The 20,191-nt window shown below is 44.4% G+C and overlaps 1 protein-coding gene across 3 annotated transcripts in view; it reads right to left on the reverse strand.

Annotated features, from left to right (window-relative positions):
* Nucleotides 1–20,191, reverse strand: part of nhsl1b (NHS-like 1b) — a 76,970-nt gene that overhangs the window by 43,095 nt on the left and 13,684 nt on the right. The window contains exon 1 of one of the 3 annotated variants that reach the window (XM_052053443.1): nt 4,210–5,266. The exons of the other annotated variants lie outside the window; for them this stretch is intronic. Coding sequence (XP_051909403.1) covers nt 4,210–4,450 — 241 coding nt within the window. The 5' untranslated portion in view covers nt 4,451–5,266. Of the gene's footprint in view, nt 1–4,209; nt 5,267–20,191 lie in introns of those variants that run through there. 3 annotated transcript variants of the gene reach the window in all.

A 20,191-nucleotide genomic window follows, 5' to 3' on the forward strand; every position in this document is an offset into this window, starting at 1 on the left:
CGGGGAAAATTATCATCTGCTAATCTGGATTGGCCCACTGCATTACAGGAGGATGAGTTTGTCACATAAGCACTCAGGAAGTGCAGTGGTAGTGCCTTACAAGATACGAGACATCAATTGCTAGATTTTTTTTCAAGGTACATGCAAATTTCGTTTCTGTGTCGTGGTGGGGAGTAAAAAGTGAACGTCACGATTGTGGTTCGTTGAGTGCATGACGGAAGCCATGTAAAAAAAAAAATGCCACTGACGTCGCTCACGGAGTGTTTCATAATTGTGTATATGTAAATACATTCTTTTGCCATCAAAAACCTTTTCTGTGTTGTGTATTTTAATGTTTTATAGTTTGAGGTATTAAAAATAAATAAATAAAAGATATTCGCATCAAGTTTTTATTGACACGTTTCTTTTTCTGAAAAAGCAAAAATGTGATCGGTGAAAGAGGAGAGTCTACTTTTTGTTCTTGGCGGGCTTGGTGCTTATATCGTCAGAACACAATATTCATATTCAGTCGAAATGCTCTATATAGTGGCTGGCAATTTGTGGAACTGTGCTTTGAAAATGGCTGCCAATGAAAGACTTAGCAGTACCCATTAAAAAAAAAAAAAAAACAATGCGATAAAGTGGAGGCAAATATTGAGAATTCTGGCTCGGTGTCCTAAAATAACCTTGCCCCTATACAGCCTTAGTTCATAAACATCCCATGAAAATGATTTCGTGCGAGAGGCGAGCCAATTCCGCTTCTGACTGCTGCCAAGGTAGGGTTAATATTTAGGTCAATATGCTGCTGCCCTAAATACGTAGCGCCATGCACATTTGGACATGTGTAAAACAGGTGACGACCCACGCAAGGCCTAAACTATTTTACATCTCTCAAATCTCCAAACTTGCATTTTTGGCATGACGTATGCTCGGCTCAAAATGAATTTGGATGACTTCCCTGCTGACTGGCCGGTCGCAGAAATATATAAAATGCCGGGAAGCAAACATGCAGAGCAAAAATTTCTAGCTGCCTTGACAGGGACTCAATCTTCACAGGGCCGTCTATTTCTTCACCTGGACTTCAAAAACCATGTCTGACTGACTGGAGTTCTTGTTACAAGAATTAAAAAGTTCATATAGTGAGTTTTCAAACTGGCTCAAAGAATATACAGTGTTTTCCGGATTATAAATCGCTCCGGAGTGTAAATCGAATCAGCTGTAAAATGCAAAATAAAGAAGAAAAAAAACAAACAAACATAAATCGCACTTAAGTATAAGTCGCATTTTTCAACAAAACTAAAAACAGACATGTCATCTCGAAAGGCAATTTAAAATAAAAGTAAAATAAAGAACAGGCTGAATAAGTGTATGATATGCTAACGTTCCATTGCGCATAAACAACAAACGAAGGTCATGCCTGGTATGTTCATGTAACATATTATTCGTTATTCAGATCATCACAGCATCAAGAACACAAATCCTGATGGAAAAAAAAGAAAGATGGATTTAATGATTTGTAGTGACAACCATCAGTGTAACTCAAATCATGAAATCCTTCCTCTGCTACTTCACTGACGTCAGACTCATCGTCAATTTATCAACACGGGGCCTAGAGCGCCCTCTTGCGGTTTAATATGAAAATAATGTAAAATGATAATGTGTTAATAATTTCACACAGAAGTCGCTCCCGAGTATAAACACCCCTTGCCAAACTATGGACCCCCCCACCACCAAAAAAACCCTGCAATTTATAGTCCAGAAAATAAGGTACTTTAAAATTTGAAAGATTCAAACTCCAAACCTCAGAGGTGTGAGGCGAATGTACTAACCACTAGGTCACCATGCTCCCTGCTGAAATAACATTTTTGGGCGGAGGGGGTGAAATAATGCCAGTTTTACTAGTCTTCACCAGCAATTACTTTCGCTTCTCGCAGCTGGTTGGCCTACAGGCATCCCCCTGGAGGCGGGTCAAAAGTTATGGAGCCAGTGAGGAAAACACTTACTCACATACGCATCATTGCCATGGGAACTGATCCAAACAGCCGAGCCTGGAGACGTTGTGTGAAAAATGATGGTTTGCAAGCCACAGCCGCTCATTTTAGGGCTATATTTATGCACAACGCTGCCCAGAACGTCTTGTCGTGGCTTCTGGAGTGCCGTCCAGATGTTATAAATAGCTTGAGCGTTGGTATGTGACGTTTCGTCTGTGTGGCGTTCAGTATATGTGTGTACTATGTGTTGCGCGGCGAAAAGGATTTTACACTAACCTGTCGCCGACAGTAGGAAACAAAATGTCTAAAAAGTTCATCGCAAATTCACAGTCCACAAATGGCATCCAGTCAATAAACATTAGTTTCCTTCCAAGGGCTAGCTTAACGGACCAGTACGTATACGCTAACAAACATTTGTTTCCTTCCAAGAGCTAGCTTAAAGGACCAGTACGTATATGTTACGTTTTTCACTGAGTCTCAGAGTTGTCCACACAAAACAGACGTGAAGATTTTGAATAAAGTCGGACGCTTCAAAAACTAATCATACCGTGGTCACCTGCATCAGTGGTCTCAGACCGGGTTAACAAAAGAGTGAGATGATGCCGTTGGCGTCAGTATAGAACAGGGGTCCCAAAACTTTTTCCTGTGAGGGCCACATAACTTTTCCCTTCTCTGATGGGGGGCCGGTGTCAGTTTGTAACATCAACAATCGTAGGGGAGCTTAAAAAAATTATTGTTTCCCAGAAAGCCACACATAACCAAATAACCCTTTCCAGGTTCTTTACAGAAAAAAAGTCAGGAAACAAATAATAACACTATTAATGAAATAAATAATAACTAAATAACCCTCTCTTTATAGCCCCTTGAAATCCACACAAACAAAGAGTTCTGCCATCTACGAGAACGCCACCTATCTTGTCTTGTTTATGTCTGCTACCGTCTTGTTCACGTGTTCTACTAATTGATCTGAGACACAACTAAAACACTGAAATATTCTATGGTGTGTAAATAACCTTTGTGACTTTGATTTCAACCCTATTTGCGTCATGGGTCATTTTGCCCCGAAGACCACCTTTGTACTTTTTTTTGTACAGCTTCCATGGAAATGTGAATAAAAACAACATTTCAATTTTTCTGAAGTTGGGGGCAATCTAGGAAAAGTCATAACATTTCAAGTTAAAAAATGATCATTTAGGGGGGTTTTGGGGCGTTAAACACAGTGATGGGTCATTTTGACCCAAGGACAACAGGAGGGTTAGAGGGCCGGGTCAAATGTGCCCACGGGCCAGATACGGCCCGCGGGCCGTAGTTTGGGGATCACTGGTATAGAAGAACAAGCGCGATCTAAGCCCGTCATCGCTTCAGTCCAACTTGATGATTATCAGCATTTCAACAGATATTGTTGCAGACGTACAATTTGTTATCGGCGCGAGTGTTACGCTAATGAATACATTTGATCTGATGGCCTAAATCCGCTGACGACACACAACTGGATGTGGAGACGATGGAATGCGACTTGACTCCATTCCACTCCACTCATACCCCAGTGCAACGTTCATAAATGATTTTGTTGACGAGCGCGGCAGCGCGCAATTCGAGCGGACTCGCACACCGCCGCCAAATGTGTCACAATCCCAGTGAGCAAGTGTGACACCGCCTCGTTGGCGTGCGAGAATTTGAATTTGTTTCAATATGGATGACGACTTGTGCCAGCCAATTTGTGTGTCAAATGAGGTTGAGGTTGATCTGAGCAAACAGGAGAGCTGCCAATGACAACAAAACGAGGTCAAAGTTAACCAAGTTATGGTGTGAATTAATCTTCTTGGGTAGATCACTACTAAGTGCCACCACGCAGAAATGGATCAATAACATGCCAGTTTAATTAGAAGACTACTCCAGAGCGAGGTATGGCTTGTACTTTAACATCTGGAAAGAACTAAACACCCACAGAGCCTGGAAGACGATCACGCTATGACATCACCTACGCTGCTTCCGCAGGACGATGCATCATTGTTTACCTATCGCCTTTGACCCCCTAAACTGTCCCCGGTAACACCTCCCACATGTTCTCCAGGGCAACAAGGAAGCGGAGAACAACAGGCCGGAAAAAGTCTAGCGGCTACTTCACAATCTTCCTGTTAAAAAAGCAAGTGTCAACAAGAGTCCGGCCGGGTCGTGAAAACCGCCGCGGACGCCGCGTGGTTTCACAGCTATTTTTGGAAAGCAATTAAACAACAACCTGTCTTGTGTTGAGGCCGGTACACCCAGTCGTCGGTGTCGCCGCCGGTGTCCGGGCTAGTGGCGTGGCGGTCGTGGTGCGAATGCTGCTCTTGGGATGAGCGGTGGTCGTGGACCACGTTTAGCTCGTTCTGGCTGTAGAAGATGTGTCGGTTCTGGCGCGAGAGGTTGGAAAGGCTGAACCAGCTGAGAGCACGCGACAGCTTGGCGGGTTTCTCGTGTGGTCGCCGATCCCCTCTCATCCTCACAAGCTCATGAGGGATCGAAGAGTCTTCTCCTTCGTGGGATTGTAATTAGAAATAATAATCCTTCGATGTCGGTTATCGGGTGGACGGACCATGTGAGATTCCAAACGTTTTGGGGAACATCACCCAGATCTGAGCGCATACTTCGGAACCCAAGTATTTTGATTCCATGTTGAGGATATAAATAGTTCCAGCCGAATCAACTTTCATCCGGGCTTCCACATCACGACAGACAAAATCCTCCTGCTGTTTTTCTTCCTTTATGTTTCAAGAGTTCGGACGGGATTCCCAAATCCAACAAGTTGATTGTCGGATAAGACACACTTGCATAGGGCAGAAGCAGAGAAATCCTTCCCGTGTAGAATTCTGCTTCTTGACGATTAAGAATCAAAACAAGTCGCCTGTTGTTCTTCGGCACCATGTGTGCCCTTAAGTGTGATGGCGCACCAGCTGACACGTACGGTCCCAGCACTGCAACGCACCAGGAGGCGAAGATGTTGCAGCATCCGCGGTCTATTCTCAGCCCGAAGGTCGAACAGAAGCGACGCTCCCGCCACGTGAGAGAAAAACTTTTCTGAGTCAACGCATTTTATTTCCTCTGCTGAGATAAAGATCAGCTGTCAATGGTGGACAAAGAGGAAGCAGTTCGGCTGATGATAGATTTAAAAAAACCAGAAGAATCCATGTGACCGCACAGGACAGGAAGGTTTTCCTAAATCCGAGGCTTGGTTGAGTGTCTTGTCTTGGAAGAATTGAGGGTTGTGAGGTTAGGGTTAGAATTCCAACCGAGCCCGGTAGCAAGAGTGCTGAAACTTGAGTCACTCCGCCTCCTTTGTCCACTCCCTCAAGTCCTTTTCTAGGATCCTTGCGCTGCCCCTCCATCCATGCGCAACCACTCCCATCCTGGCTTTTTCAGACCTCCCTTGCACCTTTACTCCTTTGCTGTATATCCTCAGCCATCCTCCTGTACATAACATGCGTTCCGAGGCTTGAGACTCTGAGAGCATTTTGTTTCATCTGCAAGGTGTTCTCAGAGGACAACCAATGCCCGTGGACTGTTTTAAATCGTTCTATTCCAGAACCCTTCCATGAAGGCACGTTGCTGACATTCCGCCCGAGGTGACAGGAAAGGACTTATTCAAACACTAGACATGACTGGAACATAAACACCACAAACCAGACCATAGTCAGACCATCATGAACTGGGGCGGAATGCAATTCTGAAAATTGCAGGGTCTCTCTAGTGCATAGGGGTGAGGGGGTTAAGGCGGGCAACAGGTGCTGTCCTGGGACGAAAACTTTTTTTAGAGCGGTTTTCTTCCCAACCAATTCTGTGGTTACACGTTTGTGGTGTATGACAATAAACCAGTCCAATGGGTGTGTTTGCCTTTACGCAAATATGAACACCTATGAAACATGTCAAGAGAAAGCCACTATCCCGTTAGCGGAGTAGCTTCTGATTCGTCAGTAACAGTATCTGGCTGATCTCAGTTACGGTGCTGAAAGTCGATCTGAGGCTTGTGTTGAGGTTGCAGTGTAAAGGGAGACTTAACCCCCCCTTCAACCTTGACGTTCGTTTCGGTCCCCAACATTGTCCTGTTAACAAAAGACGACCCACTGCAGGCGAAATTGTCCAATTGTTGAGAAACTAGACTGAGGACAATGATCAACTTATCGCATATATAACAAGAAGGACAACAAGGACGGAAACCGAAACCTGCTTTCGTCCATTGATTTCTCCATTTCAGTAAGAGAAGCCGTTTATCCCCAAAGGACATTAAAAAGTCAAGGGTCGAGCACGTCGCTCTCATAAAGCCCTATTCTCATTTCCCACATTGACAAATTGCAAATCCTGTTACGCTTTGCAGTGTTTGACTGCTATCAGCTTTGCTTTTAGCTTAGCTTTTGGTTAATTTGACAATATGTTGAGGTTGGTCCAAAAAGGCTCAGCACGAGGCTCCTACTGTCAGTTTGTGGCAAGCGTACTTTAAGCATAACAAAATCAGATGCAATGAGAAAAACATATGTGGGCGTTTATCGCGGCGTGACGGACGAGTGAAAAAAATGTGTTGCCGACGTACAGAAGACGCTTGGCGGCCTGCCTCAACTTGGGTCCTGTTTGCCGAGAAACCCGATCGGAGGAGACGCACGCAAAACTGGGTAATAAATAAACATGATCCCGTATAAAATCCTCTTTGTCACCGTCTTATTTATAAATAAAGGCTTGTTTATTTTTGTCACAAATATTGTTTATCTCAATAGGATGTAGGTTATGGACCTCAAGAAATGTCAGAATTGTTCATCACAATTTCTCCTGTCTCATTGTGACCACTACCTACCTCCACAAGGAGGCGCCATTTAACAAATTTGCAAATGAGGAAAGGAAAACAAACAAACAAAACAAAAAAAACTTCTGCAGGAGCTAATGGGCCAGAAAATCCTGATTGTCTACTTTTAAGTGAGAGTCTAACTGTGCTGACGAGATGATGATGATGATGATAACACACAACTAACATACACACAAGCTGTAGGCGGAGTCCACTCTTACAAATCCCTTCATTCTTAGGAACACATGCTCCAATATTCAGAGCAGAGAGTACTGCTATTACTTTATAATTCTATTTTTGCGTTACTTCATTCTATTGCTCACCGGGTAAAAGCTGGACAATGTGTGTGTGTGTGCGCATCACAGGAATTGACACGCGCCCCCCCTTAACCCCAAGCAGCAGCTGACTGCAAAGTTTTAAGTGGGACTTCAGGTCAGGATGTTCAGTGTGGGGTTTTTTCGACATTAGCAGCTTGGACAAAAGGGTGTCGAGTGGCATTCCGGACGCTTCCCAAAATGAGACAACAGGGACACGCATGTGGGAGGCATGTGCGAACTTTTCCACAACTATTGAGGAGGAGAGCTGAGCAAAAACACAAAAGCGGAGTGAGGAAGGAGCCGCGCGATAGCTTTCGAGACAAACGCGCAGAGGTAGTAATCGGAGTAGGGAATTCACACACATGCACTTACGCACCATTCGTCCAGCGGTTGAAAGGGAGCATTGGGTGCGGTCGGCTGCACATTCCTGATCGGTCTTGCCTGAGCAGAGACGCTGGTCCGGCCAAACCTGAGGCCAGATGTGTTCTGTGCAACTCAATCTTTTGTCTTTGGAAAAGGTGCAACGCAAAAATTTATTTCCCCAGTGAAATGAAGGGAAAGGCCCTCAAAACATTCCTGCCTCCAAGATATTTTTACAAAAAAATATTTATAGCTAGACAATGTACTTTACAAAAACACACAATAATGACACAATTAAGTAGAAAGTAATGAAATGAAAGACCCCCAACCCCCGACACACACACATTTTTTGCTCTAATTCAATGAGTATTGTGCTGCTCCTACTAATATTAGCGCCTTGGCCAGCTGGGGGCAGTACAGTACAAGCATACGCAGTCATGTGTTGCTTCTCAGTCAATTGCAACACTGTGTGTTCTGCTTAAAGGGGAAAAAAGGAGACAACTGCGATTTGACAAAGTCAAATAGAGTGACAACAAAAACAAGTCGACACAAAATTTGCGGCCCGAAGCTTTGGTTCGCTGGCACTATGTGATTGCATCCACACGGACATTTCCAGCAGATGTGTAATGCTACCAATGTAGTCAACACATCCTCATAAACATTTAACAGTCTATTTTGCGCCCTCTATTGGTGGAATGCAAGTACTGTGGCCAAGCAATGAAATAAGTCAGTCACTTTTCCTTTTAGTGGTCGCACATTTTTTTTCTGGGTTTGGGACGAGTAGCGACTGGGAATCTATACTCCTCATAAATTGTGAGAATAAAAGATTATTTTTCAAGTATTGTGGAATAGCAATTGAGCTTTTTCCGCCCCTCTTCCATTGAATTTGAGTCTTGACAGACATGACTGACAAGCAGCTGTTAAGGAAGAGGACGCGCCGGTGGGGAATGTGCATGCTTACTCAACATCCAACCCCTCGCCCCCCCCCAAAAAAAAACGTCTAGTTGATTTTACAAGGCTACAAAATGTCAACAAGTGTCATCCTAAATTCCCAAGTAAATATTGAAAGTACAATCACGATTATTTGATGAGTTCATGCTGACATGATTTCAATGTACAAACTAGGGACTCATCTCAAGTCATTCACTTTAATTAAGATAATCAGCACTGAACAAAAGGTGCTATTTATGCACGCTGGGACTTTTAGGGCTACATTCGTGTTGGAAGGCACAATAATTACGCGTTAAAAGGGGAAAATTTCTTGAGTTGTTATTTTGGAAGACATCGGTGTGTTTATATTCCTGAGCAACAGCAGTAGTATGATAGTAAAACCCCATTTCACTCCGATGTGAAAACAAATTCATGTTTTGTTTAAAAGACATTCGTGTGATTTATTTTTCTTTGGAAAGTTGAGCGAGGGCCAACAGAATAGGAATAGCAAAAGACAAGCTGAGCTAATTTGCTCAAAGACGAGGCGGCGGACGGTTCGGAGCCTGACTGGGCAGACCGTGTTGCTCGCCGCGGGTGGCGCCGTCCGCGTCTGACGCAGAGCCAGACTCCACGAATCACGTTTACGACCTTGCGAGAGGTGCGAGCGCCATGTGTACTGTTTACGCATAGAAAAACCACTTCACAAGCCTGCGAGAGAGAGGAAAAAAAAACAGATGAATGAAAGAACGGTAGCGGCAAGGTAGGTGTGCATGTTAACGGTTGAGGGGGGGGCTTGATGTTCTCTTGCACCATCAGAGAAAGTGTGTGAGGCCCAGCGAGGAAAATGGAAAGCGAGATTTATGCTGATGAGGCAGACGGCAGGTCGACCGTTAGCATGACAATAGGGGCCGAGTTTGTGGGCCTCTACAGCAGCTTGCTGTCTGACACACACACATACACTTGTAGGTGAGGTGGTGTGTTATTCTTTTGGCTTATTGCAAGTGAGGACAACCAATTCCACCGTCAGTGGTCGTTGTAGTGTCAAAGTCATCAGAGAGCTTAACTAAAAGGAGGAAATATCAAATTTTGGAGGAAAAAATGCACTCGTATGATGTATATTGGTATTTTTCCTCAAGGATAAAAAAACCATGAGCATGTGAAGTGGATTTTCCATTATTATGCTCGCAATAAACTAGCAAGACATTCATAAGACATCATAGTTTTTTGTCATCTGTGGATGCTGGCCACCTCTGCTAAAATCGGCTACATTCTTAGTTATACAGATCATTCAATTATACCCCCTGAAAACAAACAACTACTGAATAAATATAATCAATATTTGGTTCTTTTTTGGGGGGTGTTCTCTGAAATGTTTTTAAAATGACAGGCCATTATTTCAGAAAGATGATTTTATATTTTATATATATATATATATATATATATATATATATATATACATGCATACATACATACACACACACACATACTTCTCTTTATTCTATGTTTACTTTGACAGAACAATCCAACTGGGAGTGGCAAAAAACAGCCATATGACGGCTCGTATCTCAAAAACAATTTAAGTTGGCCCGCTTGTATCTCAAGGCACCAACGTATAATACAGTGCTATTTTCCATGTTACATATTACAAAAATGCCTGCTGTTTTTTATTTTATTTTTTTAAGTTATAAAAATGGTCATCGGACAAATTAAACTAATGCCCAAAGAAACTACTCGATACTAGGTTACATGTTGTTTGCAATAACAGTTTCGCTGAGGTTTGATCTGTTTTTAGAATTGTAAATGGGGGCCAGCTGTACATACTGTATAGGCCCACCCCTGGTTTATTGCTTTGAATTAAGTGCCAGCTTTAATTCACACACTGGCTTCCTTTTTGGCTGTCTTCCCTTCACCCGGATTCAAGCAGTGAGCAAAGGCTTTGGCTAGGGGATTTCAGCGCAGAACCGCACCCCCACCCCCCACCCCACCCCAGCCACCCCCTCGCCGGCTGGCAGCAGTGACTTCCAGTCGCTGGTCTAGCAATGGCCGTTCCTTGAAGCAGGCCCACTATGGAGCGCACAGCCACGCATGTCTCAACGTCAACGAGGAAGTTCATATTGGCCGTGCCGCCGTCGCACTTCCAACAGAAATAGAGCACAACCCCCCCCCCCCCCGACTCTTCCCCCAAAGGAAATCCTCCCACAAGCTGTCAGAAGTTTCAGAGCCGAGTTCCATCTGGCCACCCTCCTTCTCTCCCCGTTTTCCCATCTGTCTTCCTCCATCTCAACATGTTTGTCACATCTCCCGTTTTGCTTTGTCACCCTCAAATGCAACGAGTTTTTGTCGTCTGAGCGTCTCATTTAGCCCGCCCGAAGCCCCTCTCCAAACACAGCCACTCCTTGAGTGCATGTGTCGAAAGAGTGGCCCATAAACTTGAAGCCCACCTCAGACTTGAAGTCACTGCAAATAACGGCCACCCACTACAGGATAAATGCAACCAGTGGGGACTTTCCCTTGTCAGTGTGCGGCCATCTGGCCCACATTTTGAGGTTTTGTGTTTGTAAACAGTCATCACCATATCACAGAGGCACTTTGGCGGTCGCAGCTTTTCAATGAGACGCTCTCATTGGCTGACGGCCCCGTCACTCAAAGCCGCACGCATTCAAAGCCACAGATACTCCAGAGAAGTACGTGAGGAGGGCGACCCCCAAGAGGACAACTACAATACCTGTATCTCACGTACCTATTTTCGCATTAGACTTTACAAAGATCTGATTGGCTGGATCGGCACGGCAGATATTTTATATTTTATACAATATCTGTGAACAGTTGGGCCATAATTTGCCAATCGATCAATGACGTGATTGATCGGATCAGAAAAATAAGACATTACAGCAGAGACAATCTCGTTCACTCCAGGGACATTCGGTATTAAGTCCGTTAAATAGTTTCTCGGCATACGCAGTCATACTGCACAGGTGTCAAGTTACAAAAATGTAAAAAATAAAAACCCCAACAACAACAACGCAATGTCGTTTTCCATCCAACTCTTTCAATGGGACTTAAGTTTCAGGGGTGGTTGCGAAGGCTTTGTATGACTCACAAGACAAACAAACTAGCATTTTAAAATCATACCCTTGAGGCCTAATTAGTCGACTCCAAGGCGAAGATGTGTACCTTTTCGAGGGCCTAAGAGATGCAGTGACGAACAGTCAAGCGTCAAGGGGACAAAAGCTTTGAGGACACCACCTCGGTGATGAGACATTAAAACTACACATTCATGCTTGCGTGAAACCGATACGGACAAAATGTATATCCTAATAACAACGTATCACAATCCAATTGTTCCCCTAATATTCCCGTTGGATTAAGTGTAAATCGACTAGTCATGCCAGGAGACTGAATTACAAGGATTACATAAGAGAAAGGTGTGTTGTTGTGTTCGCGCCTCTGATATTACATTATTGCAGCAAAAGAGCTAACCCGATACCACACGCATCATTATAATGCTAAAGGATTAAATCAGGGGTCCCCAAACCTTTTCCTGTGAGGGCCACATAACTTTTCCCTTCTCAGAAAAAGTGTGACGATCGTAGGGGAGCTTAAAAAAATTATTGTTTTCCAGAAAGCCACACATAACCAAATAACCCTTTCCAGGTTCTTTACAGAAAAAAAAGTCATGAAACAAATAACACTATTAATGAAATAAATAATAACTACATAAGGGCGGCCCGGTAGTCCAGTGGTTAGCACGTCGGCTTCACAGTGCAGAGGTGCCGGGTTCGATTCCAGCTCCGGCCTCCCTGTGTGGAGTTTGCATGTTCTCCCCGGGCTTGCGTGGGTTTTCTCCGGGTGCTCCGGTTTCCTCCCACATTCCAAAAACATGTGTGGCAGGCTGATTGAACACTCTAAATTGTCCCTAGGTGTGAGTGTGAGTGCGAATGGTTGTTCGTTTCTGTGTGCCCTGCGATTGGCTGGCAACCGATTCAGGGTGTCCCCCGCCTACTGCCCGAAGACAGTTGGGATAGGCTCCAGCACCCCCCGCGACCCTAGTGAAGATCAAGCGGCTCGGAAGATGAATGAATGAATGAATAACTACATAACCCTCTCCGAGTTTTTCACAGAAAAAAACAGGAAATGAATAATAACTGAATAACTCTCTGCGTTCTTCATAGAAAAAAAAGCCATGGAACATTAACTTAAGCGATAAAAGTTCAGCTCAGTTGTCAGATCAGAATCTCTCTGACACATATGAGCAGTCTCTTAAAGTTCTTGTGTTCCTTCCTTATAATCCTTTTGTAGGTTCCAGTAGACTTGTAGACACCGCTGTTTGCAGTTAGGGGGGTGTTGGGGCGTTTTTAAACACAGTGACGGGTCATTTTGACCCGAGTACAACAGGAGGGTTAGAGGGCCGAGCCAAATGTGCTGACGGGCCGTATCCGGCCCGCGGGCTGTAGTTTGGGGACCCCTGGATTAGATTTACCGTGGGGCACATCATACAAATACCCAATTGTTGGGTTTTGGTGGGTCCAATTTGTTGATTTAAGAGGATGGCATCATTCTGGAAGGATTTCTGAAGGAAAATCGATGCCAAGTAACTGACCAAGCATTAATTTAAAAGGATTAAAATAATAATAATAATAACAAAAAGCACCACCGCCCTGAGGTCACAGTTCCGGCGCTCCAAAACCCTTCAGTATGAAGACTTGCATGTGACACTCAAGTCTGCCAGAATCAACTTTGGGGAGCGTAGGAGGCATGGTGCTAAACAGCGTGTGAGCTCGGCTCGTTTAAATGAGCGTTAACCACATGGTGCAGTGAACGCCTGTTTATTGAGCAGGAGACGCTGCAGATCAGTAGGTGGGCTTTTGAAATATAGCGAGACTACAAAAAAAATGGGTTAGAGAAGGGGAACGCTATGTTAAAAAAATAAAAACTAAAAAAAAAAAAATACTCAGGAATCAATTGATGTGACTCCGCACAAGTCTACACAGAATTATTGAGATGGTCTAATAGTGACACATTATTCTTTGTTGTTGGTCCGGCCGTAAGTGTAAACACTGCAGTTTTTTGCGCCAAACATATTTTGTACAAATTAATGTTGACCATTTTCCTGAACCACTAAAAAAGGTTTGGTGATGGTGACACCCAATTTTCTGAAATAGTGGACGTCCCGTTAATAAACTTACTACGACTTATCATATCGAAAGCGCTTGTCCTCATCAAGGCTGTGGCACTCGTAAGTCAAGGTAGCACGATAAGACGAGAGACATGAAGGAAAATCCACATGTCAATGTCATAAATTAAATACAATAAAGTGTTCTTCGTGTCAATACCACTCAAGATGAATGAAAATCCACTCTTACGCAATCTCACTCAGTCACACAAAATCATGAAAACTTGCTCGTGAAAACCAATCGGACCAGTCGGCTTTGTGGCTAAGGGCCCGACCGCCACAGAGAAAGGCGAGCATCGTGAGGACGGAGTAAAGCGATACGGTTCCGCTGGGGTGTGGGAGCAGGTCAGACGACTCCGGTGAGAAAACTCTACTTGGACGACGCGGAGCGGGCGAGCCTCAATGGGACGCTTCCCGGTGCGTGTAGGTGCATGTGTGTGTGTGTGTGCGTGCGGTGGAGTGAGCAAAACACAACGGTGCCTGTGGGCTCCGCATGGTGTGCCGCTTGACAAAACATGATCTCACACAGGCACCGTTTCGCGATTTCTTCCCACGTTTCCAAAATGGCCCTCACCAAAACGCTGAAACTATCATTCTCTGAGCGGTCTCAATTGTACATTGCAACGAAAAAAAAAGGAACTTACCTGACGAGTTGCGTACGATAGGTGACAGGTGATGGTTGACGGATGGATGCAGAATCCCCATGCAGAGAGAAGACAAAACCAAGAATGAAGGCCATGAAATACTCATCTTGACATTTGAGTTTCAACACATAACACAGTGGAAAGCTTGCGACAATAATAATAATACACAATAAATAAAATACAATCCAATCGAAGCGACTAAATAAAATCCCACGGCCTAAACTTATCGATACGTACCGACTGTAATTAACATTTGAAGACATACTAGGTCAATTATTATGCGAGGCACCGTTCCAAAGTATTAGGTGAACTAATTAATCCTAAAAAAATAATGCATGTTAAATTATTCAAATGGCTCCCGTGTGTTTGGTTCAGTCTGACACCAGACAAAAGGTCACAAGTGCTACAGTAATCAAGATTAGCAACATTGTAAGTCATGTCACAATGAACCACTCCAAAACATACAAAAAAAATAAAACATTAAAAAAAAGAACACAACTGCACACAAAAAGACACTTCAGAATTGACAGAGGCACGACAAGCATGATGAGTCCGGAGCTTTACGCAAAACTTGCTTCCTTGTTTGTAGCTGTCCCAAAAACGAGCAAAGGGAAGCGCACAAGAGTCACTCTGATTGACACGCCTCCTGAAATGAGGCCAAAGTCTCGAACAACTTTTGTGATGGATTGTGAAGATGGCTACAAAAACCTGCTAAGCTGAGTTTAGGTATAGTACCTAAATCTAAGTATCACTGCATATTTACCCCCCCCCCCTCCAACCCCCAAATTTTCCTTTGATTCCGACTTCCCCGCCTACCTGCATACGCTTTCCTGGCTCGCTTCCGTTTCCAAATCATGATCCCTTTTACAGGCATGACGCTGCCTGATTCTCAGAATTTGGCCGGGACATAACACCAAACCACATCATAGACACACAAGCGGTCCCCATCACAAGTGTGACATTCAACCCCCCCGTTCGAACACACACGCGTTGGCCAATCAACAACGTGCCACAGTGTGTGCAGACCCTCTTCGATTCGGAGGTTGCCACGGTGATACAAGAGCCACCGTCGGTGGCTGCTGTCGCCCGGGCGACGGGGCGTGGAGCGCACAGGTCCTCGATACCCTTTTCAAAGAATCTAGTCGGGGAGGGGGTGTCATTGGCGGACAAGCACGCCCACACGTGAGGTGTGGGGTCCTTTGAAGCCACTGTGCAATCCCGCCCAAGGAATGGGCGGCTTTCATTGAATGTGGGTCAAAGGAGAACTCACAGGTCAGTCGTGAAAAATATTATTATATGGCTTAGCACCTTCCTATCTTGCTGTTTTAGTGGTACCATATGTTCCATCCTGAGAACTGCAAATGCAACATGCTGGACCTTTGGTGACTCCAAGACCGAAAAAGAAGTCAGCGGGTTTTAGCGCATTCTCTCAACCGCGCCCAATATGCGAATTGCCTCTTGTCCTGCCGTACCCGCTGAGGTCGGAATTTTGGCCTGTTTTACTGCTACTTCTCAACCATTTCTCCTCTCCGCTCTTTGCCTGCTCTGAGACGAGTGGCGATGAGTGAAGTGAGGCTGTAGCTGAAAAGATTCTGCATCGACGGGCGGGGGCCTCACTGATGTCACGTTGGTTTTATTTCGGCAGCAAACGAGTTTTTATTTTTTCTTAAGACTGCTGCTGCAGTCGAGCAGTGCAGTCAACTAGCTTCATCACTTCCGCACAATGAATAAGATTCTTGTATCCACCCATTCTTAACTCATTCACTCCCAAAGACGTTTTTAAACGTCTTTTCAGACTTGGTCCAGAATTGGCTGGTACTGAATGAGTTACAGTCATTTTTCAATCACAAATCCAATTTTTGTGGGTGATCATTCTGAAAATAGCCATACCGACTGGACGAAGGAGACCAAGAAATTTTCCGCCTTCAGAGGTAGTATACATTTGCATTCACCGTCAGTGAAGGATTTTTTTTGGTGCCACTTTTTCCCAGGCCGATTCATCATCCACTGTTCTGTTTAGCGGATTCAGCAGGAAGCAACAATGACGCGACTGGAAAAAGGCAACGGACCCGAGGGAATGTTTAGCTGGAGGTGACAGGATGGGCACGGTGGAGGGGGCAAAGGCTGCGCGCAGAGCGATGATAGGCACGGGAAATGGATCAGGATGTACGCGAGAGCGCCATCAACCACAGGAAGCCGGGGACACACACCGAGGACAAAAGCCCGGTGCAGGGCTACGTGCCAAGGCGTGCGTGAACGGGTGAGCATGGAAGGGGAAAACTGAAGTCAAGCTTGAGAAGGAAGATGAACAGACTATTTTGATTCTTCTGCTATATCTTGGAATGCTTTCGCCCTTTCGAAATGCTGACGCCAACACACAACAATCCCTTCCGCCGGCTAAGGATTTCGTCTTTCAATTCATTCAGTTGCTAATCAAAAGGATTGCAAAATTCAAATATAGTGGTACCTCTACTTATGACATTATGACTTATGACTTATGTTACATGACATGACATAATTTGCTCTGGAAGAAATTTCTTAAGTAGAAAGTTTTGTAAGTAGAGACGCGTTTTCCATAAAAATACCTTAATCCGTTCCAAGACCCTCCCGCCCCCCCCAAAATTCAGTGCATAAAAGAATAGAGCATTAAAAATGTATCAAAATATTTAACGAATTGATGTTACAATTTGATTATTGCACAATAAATGAGTTGTGCATAATGTAAAAAACAAAGAATAGGGTAAAGAGTAAAAATGATGGTCATTTAAATTCTAGCTGCGTCCTCGTCTGTGTTTTTTTTTGCCTTCTTTAGTTCATGGTCTCTCTCAGAAGGGGTTTTTGCCTGGCGTTTTGTCGAGAACTGATCCAAGGTCGTTTGCTTTTGTCGGCTTTTAACAATCGTTCGAAAATGCCCAAGGCAGACATCACCATAGTGAGCGATTGCTCGACTGGTGAACTCTTTTTCTGGGTGATTCACATTTACGTAAAACTATCGGAACAGCTCATGGGCGAATGACAAAGACGCTGCAAAGACACATCTACACAGACACAAACGGTAGAGGTCCCTCTTAGCCAATAGGATGCCAGGATGATGCTCGATATTAGCCAATGGCGGAGCAGCTAGAAGTATGTTGCGTTCAGGAAACTCGGAACTGCGAGGAGCAGCACAAACTGTTTTTACCTTTCGTGTGTTGACATTTCTTTCATAACAAGAGGCAATATTTTCCAGTTGAGGCGTTTCGTAACTTGAAAATTTCGAATGAAGAGATGCTCGAAAGTAGAGGTACCACTGTATGCCCCTGTGATTTTAAGAAAGCAGGCTTCCTTAAAATCACGATAGTCCCTTCGACTTCCACCCCACACATATGGTGCACCACCCCTACCCCCAAATTTCAACACCCTCAAGTCTCATGACGGCAATATTTTTTTTCTCTCCACGAAGCTTCATTTTTCCTTTCGTAGTCAACTGTGGCCTATTACGTTGTTGTTTTTGAATCGTGCCTGCGCAGGAATGTTGTGGCTGCGTGTTCATTGTTTACATGGAGCACTCTGCACACCGCCTCGGGTGGGAGTCACGTGACACCAACTTGAACAAACAAACGTGCATTCGTTGTCGGTTCAAAGTCAGAGATAGGAAGGTTTTTATTCGACGCCCACCAGTTATTCTGCATATGTAACAGATTCGTGTAAATTCACAAGTTTGACTGAAGGAAATTCCGCGGGGATGATGGATTGCATCAGAGAGGCGCTGTCAGCGCTTCGGCTTTCTGAAAGAGAGTCGTGTTTCTCGTAAGCCGTGTCACTTCCTTTCATGATTGTGATTAGTCCCTCGTGGCTTTGTTTTCCCTACTCGCCAAAGGCTCCGAGAGATTGTCTCGGGCCATCTGCCTTCTGTGAAACAGGCCGCTCGGCCAGTCACGGAATGACTTTTGGATGCTGACGACGCAAATGTTTTGAAGATAATGAAACCATCAAAGGCACGGAAACAAATGGAGAAAAGCGCTTGTGTTAGGGAAGCCTTAGTATCCAAACGCTGGAAAGAAATTCCGCGTTTGCCGACGATCCTTCCATTCATCGTTCTTCACCGGCATTGTGACCTGATTCCAATTAAGCGGAATTATGCAGTATAAGTGCTGCACGGAAACGTGACCTGATTCCAACCCAAGTCGTCGCAGAGTGTGGGGGGCTGCCGTTTCAAGGGTCTGGTGGACACACACTCATACAATGGGCTTCTTGTGTGCGAAGCGCGATTGGGGAGAAGAACTAAATGAGATGAGAAGGAGGAAAGGAAAGGGAGGAACAAGAAGTACGCATATGGGGCTTTACTTTGGAGGCCGCTAGTCACTGAAAAAGAAACGCAAAGTTCAATAATCCAACATTCTTCCATAAAGGATGAGTGAAATGATTTAAGACCTTATAAAGTGAATTCACACGTTTCTTTCTCAATATATCACACATTTTTAAGATGAATTGCTGGGAATATGGACAAAGATTGAAAACGATAATGGCAATATCGTGATCTTAAAATGGCCACGATATCGTCGTTGTCATGTCACGATATTAAAAGCGCTGCATCTGTTAAAATATTTACTGTTTATGCAGTTTAAGAGACACGCCAACTGAAGGGGAGCGCGCGACACGTTTCACAATTGATTATTAGCGAGTGCCTTAATGTAATTGTTATTAGTTCCGAACGCAGCATTGTGAACTAGACAGACGATGACATTTTGCACCGCTCACCCAATGGGAGCAATTCTATCCTATTTCTTTGTCAACACTGTTACGTACAAAAACACAATATTTTGTTTTTATCCAATTAGTTTTGTTTTTATTAGTTAGCTTTTGTACAGTATCGTGAGTTTTTTTTTAAGATCTCCAACTTCCCCACAATTTTGTAATAATTATCGTATCATGAGGTTCATATTGGGATAACATTGTTTCGCGACGTTTGGATTTCATCACATCCGTAACTGGAAACGCGACTGCTTCCTGCTTCTGCGTCTAAGAATCATGGGAAAAAGTCCTCCGAGCCTAACGCAAGTAATTTCCAACGTGAGCCAATATCACTGCGGTCTGTGGGACCGAGAGGTAAACAAAGTTAAAATCCTTCCCGTTCACCTCCTCATCCTCTGTGTCAAATTTAAAGCACATATTTATTTTCACTTTACAGGGACCTTGAAGGATATGCTGAAAAAAAAGCATGTTTATCATTCCAAATCTCCACGCATGCAGCAGTGGTACCACTGCGACGTGTTGCGTGAGCAGTTTTAACAAATATTGAGCGGCGACCATTTGATTTCTTCACCTTCAACAAATCACGCTGACCCCAATGCAAGGTAATTCTCCACATCTCAAAGATATGCATTCGAAAAGTCTTGTGTCACTTGACGGCCCCTGGAATGGCCTTCCCGCCCTGAACCACATCAAAGGCCCACTGGGTTGGGTTCCCATATGGTGAGGAGCCCAAAGGGGCGTGCATAGAAGGTAGTGGGTTACGGACTTTCAAACTCCCCGTCTGAAAAAGTGTTAAGGCGACTTGCTGGCTTTTTAGGGCCAAAATTTGTCAAATTGTAAAACCTTTTCTCGACATTTTTGGGAGGATAAAATGCGACTCATTTCCTTGACTGACACTCTTGTGGTTGACAGTAATATATTCTGCTCAAACCAGACGCATCATGAGTCACCTACCCACTTAAAAGGGAAGGAACCTTCTTTCATTCTGACTTGATCCTCCTCTCGCTGCCTTCGTCAGCGGGCCATCGTTCAGAGGAGTTGCTGAGACATGACGGTCGCGTAATGATCGTCTTGCTGGGAAAGCTCGGCTTGGGAGTGTGCACGTGGGCGTGTCTTGGTGTATACGTGAGATTTTAAGCGTGTAAATGCGCCGGGATTAGCCTCAGTGAGCCCCCTCAGGGCTGTGACTGACCGCAACTAGGGAGGTTTCAATATGCAGCAAAAAGAAATGTTTGTGTTTCTTTCTTTTTACC

Source organism: Hippocampus zosterae, chromosome 19 (assembly GCF_025434085.1).
Source record: "Hippocampus zosterae strain Florida chromosome 19, ASM2543408v3, whole genome shotgun sequence".
Taxonomy (NCBI): Eukaryota; Metazoa; Chordata; class Actinopteri; order Syngnathiformes; family Syngnathidae; genus Hippocampus; species Hippocampus zosterae.